At 37.2% G+C, this 13,139-nt stretch overlaps 2 protein-coding genes across 3 annotated transcripts in view; both read right to left on the reverse strand.

Annotated features, from left to right (window-relative positions):
- Positions 1 to 1,583: 1,583 nt before the first annotated feature.
- Positions 1,584 to 6,301, reverse strand: LOC107722239 (hepatic leukemia factor-like). 2 transcript variants are annotated; one of them, XM_016530523.1, is made up of 4 exons: positions 5,831 to 6,301; positions 4,645 to 4,980; positions 3,243 to 3,457; positions 1,584 to 2,033 (listed from the first exon to the last, which is right to left on the reverse strand). In XM_016530523.1, exons 1-4 carry the CDS (start codon positions 5,931 to 5,933, stop codon positions 1,818 to 1,820), a joined length of 870 nt encoding a protein of 289 aa, XP_016386009.1. In that variant the 5' UTR covers positions 5,934 to 6,301; the 3' UTR covers positions 1,584 to 1,817. The 2 variants fall into 2 exon arrangements, with proteins under 2 accessions (XP_016386009.1, XP_016386008.1); XM_016530522.1 differs by having other exon boundaries at positions 1,584 to 2,036.
- Positions 6,302 to 9,598: 3,297 nt separating this feature from the next.
- The window catches only part of LOC107722183 (syntaxin-binding protein 4-like), a 28,377-nt gene continuing 24,836 nt past the window's right edge, over positions 9,599 to 13,139 (reverse strand). The window contains exons 17-18 of the mRNA XM_016530435.1: positions 10,075 to 10,132; positions 9,599 to 9,728 (exon numbers count right to left, since the gene is read on the reverse strand). The gene's annotated coding sequence lies outside the window, so the exon portion shown is untranslated. The remainder of the gene's footprint in view (positions 9,729 to 10,074; positions 10,133 to 13,139) is intronic.

The following is a 13,139-nucleotide window of genomic DNA, read 5'->3' on the forward strand; positions in this document are numbered from 1 at the left end:
TGACTTACATTTTTGTCTAGAACTATAGTTTTATGTTACCATAACATACCCTGTCAAAAACAAATATAAAGTGAAACATCAATGTTTTTGTTTGTTTGTTTGTTTTAGTGGTTAGACATTGCAGGTATTTCTTATATGACATTTCTATAAGCCTTTTTTCAATATGTTATTCTTTTGATCTCCATTTACCACCTTTTTTTTAATAGCATTCACAATTAGAATTACGTAACATGACCCTCTGACATTCACTGATAATACACCAAACAGCATTTGCCACTGGAGGCGCAGTCAATAAAACAGTCTTTAATGGTCTCTTCTCTTTTCTATTTCAGTGCGTCCATCTGCATTCATTAGTTTATTGTGGACAATTTCATCATGGAAATTGAGTTATTTTATCCTCTGGACACTGGATAGAGGCCAGTAGAAAACACAAGTGCGTACCTGAACAGAGCTAATGTCTGGACACGTGTACAGTCATAATGTAATCTGCTGTAGAAATGATGTGATTATGCAGGTTTGTCAAAGGCATGAATGTTGCCCAAGTAGTGTACAACACTAAGTATATAAGTTATACATTTTGAATGTGTTCGTTGTGAAGTTTGAATGTGTGTGTTTGTAAATGTGTAAACATATAGGAATATTGTAAAGAATATATTTATAATAATATAATAATATTGTCTCATAGTAAAACAATTCATAGGAAATTCTAATTCAGTCGACATTGATGAAACCACTTGGCTACATGCAATTGTTAACAATGTAATCAGATGTAAAACATCTATATTTATGTATTGCATTTTTGCTTTTTTCCAAAGCAGCTTACTTTGCATTCTGTGTATATATTTTGCTAATAGGATTTATGTGTTCCCCAGGAATCAAACCCATGACACTGGCGTTGCTAGCGCTATGCTGTTGAGCAGTTGAGCTACATCATCTAAAATGCTATATATTTATGAAGTATAATAATAGATGTTATTTTATGGAAAAATGTAAAAAATTGTGCTAAATGAACGCCACATAATCCCACAGGAAGTCATCTGTGTTTGTCTGGAGTAAGAGGTCGTTTAGGCCACACCCAGAAGCAGCACGTACTGGAGGTCTGCTCTGAACACGTCATTGCAGGAATGGAGTGACTGTCATGCTGTTGACAGGAAGCCCATTTTACAGCATGCTAAAGCTTTAGAGAGAGAGAGCATGACTGTTTGCGTGCATGTCAAAGGGATGTACTGCTTAACAGAATATTTTTTGGAATTAATGAATAGCTTCTATATGTGGCCTACTTTGTGTATTATTATTACACCATATATATATATTAACAATGTTAACTTGCAATGTCTTTCTTATATATGTATATAAAAAAAATAAAAAAAAAATAAAAAAAAATAATAATAATAATAATAAAAAAGACATCTCGTTTGTTGAAATATACGATTGACAACATTCTATTCTACGTAGCGCTCTTTTACCAAGTTTGGCAAATAATACCATGTTTCATGATTGTACATCACAACCAATACATGAAAAATATTGACAATATAATTTAACAACAAAAGAAAAAAGTGTTGATATTGATGCACATACGTAACACGATCGCAAACAACGATGGCTTTGTTTGCGATAACAAATAGAAAAAGACAGTGGGTAGATCTCTAAAGTAACCACACAATGAAATGTTTCTGCCTTATAAGGTGTCAAGAACAGAATGAGGTGAGGGCTGGCTGGAAAACAGGCCCCGTGTTTTTGACTTTAACCCAAGAATATTGTCCTTCGAATTAAAAGGGCATGGGTGGGGGAACTTGAGGAGCACCCGGGTGGTCTCACAGAGGGCCGTGTTGAGCTTCATACTTGGTTAAGACATTTTTACACCGCCCCAACTCTCTCCGTAGGTCGGCAACTTCCAGTCGGAGAGCCGCGTTCTCTTTCTCCAGGAAACCAGCCCGGATGGCAATCTGATTCTCCTTTAGGCGCCGAGCGTCCCGTGACCTCTTGGCGGCCACGTTGTTCTTTCTGCGCCGTGCCCAGTATTTTTCATCCTGCTCAAAATATGCAGAATAAAAGGGTGGGGAAGAGACGGAGCACTTTGTTACATTATGTCAAGATTACTCTGATTATTTAGTGTTTTTAATGGTTATGTTAACCCTATAAAGCCTACTGTATCATCTGATGCACAAAATGCCTCTAAATTATCAACATGATTAAAATTTAGCTGAAAAACCTATTGCTGAAAAAACTTCTGTTGTCTGATTGATGTTTTTTTTTTTTAGCATCATTTTAGTTTTATAGTCATTTTGTAAAAATGTCAGCCTTCAGGTCATGCACTATAAAAAAGATTTTTCGTAGCTGTAAATAAAATAGATGATTAGAGTACGTTTTACAAAAAAATGCTATTTCAATCTTTCTACTTCAAAATTTCATGTTTCATTTAATGTGTTTCTAGCAATTTCTGAGTCAAAATTGTTTCTACACCATTTTTTTCAGTGTGGTACTTTTTTATTTTGCTGTGAAATCTGATTTTTGTTTTTAAGTAAACATAAGTATACATTTTATATTGTATTATGTCAAGATGAAAACATACATATATTTTTTTTTTTAGAAAAATCATCTTAAAATGTGACTAAAACTTCTGACTAAAACTGTGGCTTTTTTCATCCTTAATTATAAGCTCTATATTCTGCTATATCATACTGTTTGGGCCATAAAAGCCTGACTTATCAAATATGATGCTTAACAAAAAACATCTTTTTTGGATTTTGTGTCAAGGTTCCATAAACAGCTCAGTTTAAAAAAAAAAACTAAAGAGATTTTTTTGGACTATAATTTCATGTCAGGCCTTACAGGGTTAATAGTTTCTAATAGTTTTCAGAGGATTATGACAAATTATACCATATTTATAATTGACAGGACAAGCACGAGAGAAAACCAACCATCATTGTTAAATTACAAGTTTTCTCACACATTCGCTGCCGTGCAATCAGCTTTGAGCAATTTACTACTCTGCAAAGCTGGGTAGGGATCCACTTCTATTTGAACAAATTAAAAACGGCAAATCCTTTAATCCTAAACCCAGCAGAACTGGAGCGATACCAGGAAAAAGGAAGATCACGTGGGCCAGGCCGCCGAAGGATGAATGAACGGACATAAGCTTCTTAGCAAGAACCTGTTGCCCAGCTGGTCAATGGTGAAGGGAGAAACGGGTGACCAAACATACTCTGTTGGGGACTGAATAACTAGACCCAAGTTACCTTCATATCAACAGGAAAGAAGATTTTGCGTGCTTTCTTGATCATAGGCTGAGGTTTCAGCTCCTCTTCGGAGAACTTGCGATTGCGTGGGTCGAAAACCTCCTGGCCCGGCACGCTGGAAAGAGCGAGGTCTGCTGGATCGGGCTCGTAGCTCACTGGTATCTGAATGGCCTCTGGGTCTACTGGACTTGGTGTGTTACGTGATGGAGGCAAAACTATGAGAGGAAAAACAATCTGTTCATTGCTGACTCCATGGTGTAAGTGTAATTCAGTGGTATTGTATTGTGTATTGTAACAGATGGTGAAACAGCTGTCATGAGCATTTCATTCCACTAGGTGGTGCACCAGACATTAATAAACAAAGTGCAAATAAAAAGTACTGTCAGTACTGTCTATTTGTGCATACATTTCATGTAAATTCAAAAATCATAAACATCAAATATATAAAGTAGCACAGTCCTTCTATGTTTTAGTATTAATATAAAAACTCCAGAGTTTCTAGAAAGCACTTCATATTTTTATCCTGTGTATATTTTAGCCGAAGTATTGATTAAAACATCTAGAAAATTGTATGTTGCTGTAATCAGTTAAAGATTTTTTTTTTTTTACCAGAATGTAATTATTATCATTCACCATTTGTATACTTAATATGATAAATCAACAAAACTGATTTAAAAATTTGTTTGAAAGACCTAACTGAACAAGAGATCAATTTTCCAGATACAAAATCCACAATTCCAAAACTTCATATAGTAAAAAAATATATAGATATTGCACACAAATATTCAGTCAAGGAAAAGAGTCACCAGTTTGCAAATTTTAGTCAGAGGAAAATAGCTTGTCATAGGCTAGTCTGAGATTTCCATTCACAAATGAACTCTAAGGCTTGGGTGGGAAAATTAAGTTTTCTGAAAATTTCAAAAATGAAAATTCAGTTTTTACACTTGACTACTTATTTTTTAATGTATCAGAAAATAAGAAAATCATCTAGTCTTTCTTGTCATCAGACAAGCACCCAGAGAATGTATGTGGATTTTATTATTATTATTATTATTATGAGATGATACCATCTGTATTTTTTTAATCATATAACTCATTCCAACTACTTGAAATTCTCAGACTGGCTTATAAGCAACTTTTTATATTAAAGTAGAACAAAATAATGTGTCAAAGAATAGGAACAGAGCAGCCATACAGAGGAAAGCTATACCTCAAACTCCAACACACTCTCACTAAACCCCCATTTTTAGTTTCCCATTTACCACCCACACACTATCATATTTAGACAGTGACATCTGACCCAGCTTAACATCTTTTCCAAGGGACTTTTTTTAATCTTTGGAGCAGAATGGGCAACAGTAGGGTCTAGAATTGACACTGTGGGACACAGAAGCTTTTGTACCTGTTCTGCCCGGGCTGTGGAGGCAGTTCTGAGGAACCATGCCCGTATGGATGGAGGTCACGGCCTGGCTGCTGAGGTCCATGACTGAGATGGGGCCCTGAGGCATTGAAGCCTGCTGCTGCTGCTGCTGGTGATGGAGGCTTTGGTCATGTTGTGCGGGACTAGAGGGGATGCCATTTTCAGAGAGAAACTCCTCAAGGTCCAAATACTCCAACTGAAAGTTGTCTCCATCATAAGACAATGTTTTATCCCAGAGCGTTGGCCCTAAGAAAGCTGACTGAGGAGCATTTCCTTCTTCCTCCAGATTTTTCACCTTCTCTCTCTCCTTCCCAAAGCCTAAAAGAATATTACCATTAGTTAACACATCAAGCTGTGAGCCATTACAATTCAGTGTTTTTATACATATAATTTTTCTTATAAAAATATAGTTCTTATAGCTGCAATCTCATCTATGCACAGTAAAGAAATCCATTTTAAATCCATTTAACTTCTTGCAATGATTTTTGCCATTTTCCTTACTTTTTAAAAGTTCTTCATTGTTAATACTCAAATTGGTAAAAAAAAAAAAAAAAAAAAAAGTGAGCCATTACAATTCAGTGTTTTTATACATATAATTTTTCTTATAAAAATATAGTTCTTATAGCTGCAATCTCATCTATGCACAGTAAAGAAATCCATTTTAAATCCATTTAACTTCTTGCAATGATTTTTGCCATTTTACTTACTTTTTAAAAGTTTTAAGTTTCAACACAAATTTCTTCATTGTTAATACTCAAATTGGTAAAAAAAATATATATATATATATATTTAAACTTACGTTTTATTTTATTTATTTATTTTTGTAAAGCATTTAAGTTAAAAATTTAATCTTTATTCAATCAAAATGTTATGTTTTACTGTCTTTAATGGCATTCAAAAATGTAAAAAAAAATTTAATGTGGTTTATAAAGTTATTATTCAGAACTGTAATCTCAGTTATGCCATCTCTAAGTGAAGCCTATTCATTAATGAGACACTTAACATGATTGAATAAAAAGTGAAAAGAATATTCAAAACAGCTAAAACAAATAGCTATTTATTCTGTAGATTGCAGCAGGAATCAGATGACAGCTCTTTACAGTAAAACTAACAGCAAAATTATTATTCTCCATACTCTGCAACATAACAAATTGAAAGCTTTGATCACCTTCATCTTGGTGCACTTTCAGAGGTTTTTCCAGGAGCGCCTTCAAAACGCCGTTAGTTTGCGGAGGTCGGAAAGCTGGATTCATTGTGAGCTGTCTGGACATAATCTCTCTTATTCCGTGCAGAAATTATTTTTAAATATTGAACTGAAACGAAAGGCTATATAGAACAGCGTTCATTCGTCTAGTAACGGCAAAAATAGACCCTGCTCTGCAGCACCGGCACAGGAGGCTTGAAGTGCTTCAGTGTATGTGTGTGTGGAAGAAATGTGATGATCATGACCATGTGTCAAGACTGAGGCATGTGACGTCAAACAGTCAGAGGCGGAGTTTACTTTCGCTCCACTTGCTGGCAGTTTAGAGACTGTGTTGCCATATCCTCTTATAATTATGTTTTCCATGTTTTATATTGCTTTGGATAAAAAGTCTGCAAAATGAATCAATGTAAAATGTATTTTTTTATGAAGGCGCATGTAAATACAGGCAGTTGTGTGATGTGTATTTTTTAGAATGCAGTCCTAAAATGTTAGTATTTTAGGGCCAAAGTTAGCTAATGCAGAACAGGGGTGTGAAGACAAGTGAAATACTGCACCAGTAAAATATTACTGATAAATCATTGTCTGATAAGCTTACCGTATGTCGATCTGAGAATCTTCAGCAATCTTGTCATACGTGTGATTTCTTATAGCTGTTTAGAATCAGAGCAAGCGATACCAATTGATTCACAGTTCACTCATGCACTGAATCGTTTGTGGTTTCTCACTCCACAGTAGAAACGGGATACTATGAAGTGAACGCTGAATTGAGGTGGATATTAACCCACAATCCATTGTAGGAAATAAAACTAGTTTGTCAGCGATGAAGCAGTTATATTTGCGTGTACAGCTTGTGAATGACTCTGTACCACAGATAAAGACAACTGTATATCCATAACAGTATCAAAAAAAAGAGAATAGGGACTCTTTTTTCGCGGGGGACCTACAATACTCATGAAAAGTTAGAAATGCCTATGATGCTAATGAGATGATTTAAATAATTGTTTAAATATGTTTTTGAACAAAATTTGTTTTTGAACAAATTTGTCATTAATTTGTTTTGCACAAGTGGAAGTTCTTAAACCTTGCTTCATGACTAAAGTTGCTTATGTTTCTTGAGAGATCTGGCAACACAGTTTAGAGCGGACGTTTTGCCCTCTGCTAGTGCTAAATATGAATTCCAGCAACTCTGCTAAATATGAATTCCAGCTAAATATTTATTGAAGATTTGATAGCTTTAATTTACCAGCGTGAAGAAAGCTGAAGACGGAAGGATGGAAACTGCCACTGGAAGAAATGAAGTTCCCATCACATTCACGTACACGCGGTGGAAAAATCAAAAGCTCGCAGTCAAATAAAGGGGCATGGCTTATGCTGAACAGCTCGAGAACTGCTTTAGTTCATCTGAGCACTTATGAGAAATGATTTTTAATGAATTTTAAGCATAAAGTTATCAAACACTTAGTTCTGTCATTGCTGAATAGCTCATGTATTAAAGAGCATTATCTAATTTTACTCATAAAAATGCAAACGAGGAGACCCGAACGAGTAACACATTTTTAGTGTCTCAAACCTTGATATAGCCTAATATTCCAATATTTGCCTGCTTCAAATCAAAGTAGTTTAGAAATCTAATAATTATCCAATTTCGTGTCAAAAAGAGTACTGTTGTTACGACCTACTTTATGTTTGAATTTATTGTGTTTATCAGATTTACTTGTTCAAAATAATTATTATGCCATCACCATTAACACTACAACCATCATTTCATTTAGGTTAAACTGGATTTGGAGAGGATGATTGTATATCAAGTTATTTTGAAAAGGTAGGCAGTGAGTCAGAACAGCATTTGGAGGCTAAAATCAATATGCAAGGGAGGGAGGCTTCAAAAAGTGTTTTCAAATGATTGTGCAATATTTTTGTTATTCTGTACAGTCTGCTTTTTTTCTCCAGAAGTTAGCTATTATTAAACCTATAGCATATAATACAATTCTAGATGTAATATATATGACCATTCTCATTATATAGGTGGTTATGGTGCATCAACTGAACAGAGGGGTGTGACCTACTGTTTCCAAGGATGCTCACATAAACAAAGCATAAACGCCCTTGTTGCGTTTGATAAGGATCACACCGACACAGCGAGTAACATCAACTTATCGTATCTTTTTACTTTCAGACCCCAGTAAACGAACACTTACATTGGTCAGACATGACAGAATGCTTTCAGCACAATCAAACTCAATGCATTATCAAACAACACTTGTGTGAGAACACAACAGCCCTGTTAACACTTTTGAAATGGGAAAAATGAAAAACTCCCACTAGTGTTTTAAACTCATGGTATGCTCTCAACTGTTCCTGTAATCGTTGTTGCTAATACACGGGGCGGCGCCTACCTGTCATTCCTTGCAAATTGCAGTGAGAACAAATGACTTATAGTACATGTTTTCTTTTCAAAGTACCTTCATGTGACAAACTTTACAGTTCAAAGCTGATCCATATACTGTATATTGTTACCTATTGAATTCAAACGGTCAAAAAAGACTAGTGTACATAAATGGACAGTAAATGTAAGTGATTTTCGAAACACCAACCTGAGTGTAAAAAGGCAAATGGATTTTTCTATCAGAGTCCTATAGAACTTGTCTTTCTTCGTTTTTGTTACCTTGGCAACCAGTTGCTAAAGCAATCAGATGTGACGTTGCTTTGCAGAAAAGTAGGCCATGACTGGCCACTCCTCCTTTAATTGGAAACAACTAAACCACATGTTGTAACATGTGTCTGACAAACTGGAAACAGATTGCAACTAGTTAGATGGCAAGTAGACCTAAACAGAAACTGCAATTGCTCTCTAGAAAAGTTCATTATAATTGCTGTCATCTTATGAAATTTTGATAGGAGAGGTTGTACCAAAACTTGCTAATGATGTCTGGGTTATTCATTCCTGAATTATGCTCTTACGCATCTTAACAATCTTGGACTGACATAATCAAATTGCTAAGTCCTTAGCACAATGATGGCACAGACCGAACATCCCTTGATATACCGGGCAACATCTCGGGCCATGTGGGGCCACCAGTAGCGGTTTTGGAGGAGCGAGAGGGTTCGGCGGCTGCCTGGGTGTCCCGATCCCGGAGAGGTGTGAACCGAGTCCAGAAGGGTTATCCGCAGGGTGGATGGGACATAGTTCTTCCCCTCTGGACCTCCCGGCGGAGCGGGTTCAGTGAGAGTGGCAGCATGGATCTGGTCGGTGAGGGCCCATTGAATCGGAGACATGAAGACGGAAGGTGGCAGGATGGGCTCTGGTTCTTCGGGGGTAGGATCTGGCTGGTGTTGGCGGGAAAGCGCGTCCGCTCGGACATTCTTAGTCCCTGGACGGTACGTGACCGCAAAGTGAAAGCGGGTAAAAAACAGAGCCCAGCGGGCCTGCCTCGGGTTAAGACGTTTGGCCTCTCGGAGATATTGTAGGTTCTTGTGGTCTGTGATCACTTCGAATGGATGTTTGGCACCCTCCAACCAATGCCGCCACTCTTCCAGAGCGAACTTGATAGCCAGCAACTCCCGATTTCCAACGTCATAGTTCTGCTCCGCCGGGGATAATTTCCGTGAGAAATACGCACATGGATGGAGCACGGGGGGTTCACCTTGCCATTGAGACAGGACGGCGCCCACTCCCAGGGTCGCTGCGTCCACCTCGACCACGAAGCGGAGATTGGGGTCCGGGTGTGGTGAGGCAGGTGTTTCCGTGACAGTTGTGGTGCTGGTGAGGGTGTAATAGAGAACGCTGGACTCGTAGGTGTGGTTTTGCGTGCGACTTCAAAACTCTCAAAAGAGTGATGGATGTCTGCAATATTAAACTGGACTGTTTTGAAAAATATGCAACTGAAAGAACATGCTCATGGGAAGGGGAAATTAAGCTCTAGAGATCAAGAGGTTACATAAATATGGTCAATAACAATATGAAAATTCTGCTGGTTTCAAAGCACAACAGCAATATCTGCAATTTTGTTCAGAATATTTGGTTGTAGAAACGCAGTTCTTTTTAATGTACAGTACCTATTGAATGTTTACTGTAGCTAAAACCATTATCTCATGCTGTACAAACAACTTATGAAGTGCCCTTCAAAACAGTTATTTACTTTTGTGAAACAAGGCAGAAACAAAGGAACTGTTTTTTGTGAATGTATTTGAAGCGTCTCATAACTTACTTTACGTAGTACTTCACTCCATCTGCAGTGTATGCCTCACCCCAGCCAAAAGGTAAACCTGTGAATGAAAAAAACAACAACAACAACAACAGAGAAATCAGATACATTTACTCTACATGAGGACAACAAACAAGATACTGGAGAAGTCTGCAGCCAAAATAAAAAACGGCATTGCAACATTTCTCGTTGATCCTTTTGATCCTAGTGACCGTGAGAATTTCCTGGCAACTGGATGAAATGGGGTCGTAAATGAATATGCTAAGTGTCCCGGGCATATCTGCATAATCCGAAAAGCTATTTTCATAAAAAGTAAGGAATGTACAGTGAAAGTATAAGAAGCATCAAATGAGGGCAAATCAGATTTGCTTCCATTGGATTTGCATTTTGGTTTAAAAACTCCATCCGCACACACACGTACACAATTCCCCACATGCACTTTATTTCTTTGATGCACAGCTTTGGATAGAGGACTGATGTGTGGCAGGTTGTAATTAAAGAACGTCAGCCAATAAAACGTAAACAGACACTATTGAAGGCTCAATTAAGGCACAGGCTAGAATCTCATTAATACATGCCACCATACTGGTAACAAATCCCTGACAGAATTTGATCTTGACACTCCCTCTGTACGTGCAGGAAGTACAATTGACAGTAAGTCTGCTGGCATACTCGATGTCCTGACATGACTTTATAATGGGTTTCTCTTCAGAAATATGATCTTATTTAAAAAAAAAGGTTTTATGAGGAAAAGAATACACAGAGTATCCCACTGTCTAGATTTCACACACAATCAACATTTTGACAGGAAAGGCCAAAGAATAATTCATGCCGTCTCAAATTTCTACAAACAAATGTCCCTGGCTACATGTAATTTAGTACCTATGGGAATTTACAGTAAATTTTGTCTACATTTGAACAAATGAGTGGAAAATGCATGGAAGAAATTTTGGCTAACAAATAAGGTTTCAAACCATTTATCATTGGCACTGGCCATATCTTGAACATTTATTATTTTTTAATATTTAAACATTTAATATAGATTACAATTGCAAACATTATTTTTATTTTAAAACATGCACACATTTGCTTTTATTTGCATGCCTAATATGTCGAAAACTAAAACAGTAACGTTTTGTCTTGTCACATTCAGTTATTAAAAATCATATAAATGATTCTGCCTAAATACTGATTTCAAAATGGTGAAATTTGACAAAAAAGGTTGAGTACTTTGCCTCACTTGGTATTACTGTTGGTTGTTTCCATTGTAAAACAATTCGTCCTGGTAATGGCCAAATAACTGGGCATTCATATGAAATGTGCCTAAACCTTGGTGTATCATGCCTAATTGTTGGCTGTTTTCTTTAAAGGGGTCATATGATGCGATTTCAAGTTTTCCTTTCTCTTTGGAGTGTTACAAGCTCTTGGTGTATAAAGAAGATCTGTAAAGTTGCAAAGACTAAAGTCTCAAATCCAAAGAGATATTCTTTATAAAAGTTAAGAGTCAGCCACGCCTACCTAAAACGGCTCGTTCTAACGCGCCCCCACATATCTACGTCACTATGTGGAAATATTAGCATAATGCCGCCAAAATGTGCATGCAAAGAAAGAAGGCGTGGTTTCGGGAACAGCAGTCGTGTTGATGCAGCCATGTCAGGGAGACGCTGTGTTTCAGTGCGAAAGCAAAAGCACTTTATTTGGCCTTCCGGAAGTAGATACAATTAGAAATCATTGGTTAAGATTTATTTACAACAGAACAGCACAACCCAGATGTTCGAATTTGTGCAACGCACTTTATGGACAACAGTGTTTTGAACCTAGAAGAGCACAAGACTGGCTGTGCACAAAGGCTATTTCTAAAAAAAAAAAAAAAAAGGGTCAATCCCTACAAATAATGATCTTTAAAATAGCATCATATGACCCCTTTAAAGAAGTCTTAAGAAAAAAAGTGATTTCAATGCTCATTTCATAATAGTTTCCTAGAATATAAACAGAGTGTTGTTTTCTAAAGCTTGCACTCATATCTATTTTGAGCGGCCATCAACTCAAGTCTTTAAATTCTACAGCTTACTGATTTTTTGGGGATTCCGTTTTTTTGGGGATTCAGCGTTCTGACGTATCCACAGTGATCACAAACCGTTACTGCCTAAGCCTTGGGACATAGTAACACTCCGAGTAGCTCATCACATGCCTCTTTAATTCAATCAGCTCATTGTTTTCTAAAGGCCTTGCTCTAGTAACCAAGAATGAATAATTTCACTAGATCAACACTATGATACGGGAAAAGACAATTGCAGCGGCCTCAAATTATGCCTCGGAAAATCAGATATAATTGAGATAAGCTGCAGACACTCTCTCAAAATTGATTTGCTATCCTCTCTGAAAGGGACTGTATAAAAATTCTGTCATCATTTACTCATCCTCATGTTGTTCCAAACATGTATGTCTTTCTTTTTTCTGTAGCACACAAAAGAAGATTACATTCTTCAAAAGGCTTTTGTTGGTGTTCTGCAGAAGAAATAAAGTCACAACAACATGAAGTTGAGTAAATGACAGTTTTCATACCTTTTAAATGAATAAATAAGGCCAATTATTTTATCATAAATGCTTATTCCAAAGCATGTCTCCCCCTCTGTCTTATTGATGAGACAGTGGTACACAGCCTGTCACATGGCTGGGAGAACATCCATCACGTGGAAAGCACTGCCTGTCTCTGAGCTGGGCTGGAGCTGCTCTCTCTGGTTTCAATCGGTGTGATGAGGGTGGCCCTCCATGTGCAACTCAAAGCCTGCCTCGTCCTCCCCCGCAGGGAAGCATTCAGCCAAAACGTGAGCATCACTCACTGAGAGGTCACATGCTGCCAGGTGAGTAGGACACGTTTCCTTGTTCCCAAAGCAATCACTTTAGCTCTTTCTTCCCTCGCTCAGCTTCACTGATCCTATGACCCCAAGAGTCTTCTATCTTTCTCTAATCCATCCGTCTGTCCGTCTCTCTCCCTTTTTTTTTTTTTTTTTTTTCCCCGGGTACTTTAGAAATTTTATATCGAAGATTGCTCTTTGCCTGACCGT

The sequence above is a fragment of the Sinocyclocheilus rhinocerous genome, unplaced genomic scaffold (genome assembly GCF_001515625.1).
Source record: "Sinocyclocheilus rhinocerous isolate Xijiao unplaced genomic scaffold, SAMN03320098_v1.1 scaffold334, whole genome shotgun sequence".
Lineage (NCBI taxonomy): Eukaryota > Metazoa > Chordata > Actinopteri > Cypriniformes > Cyprinidae > Sinocyclocheilus > Sinocyclocheilus rhinocerous.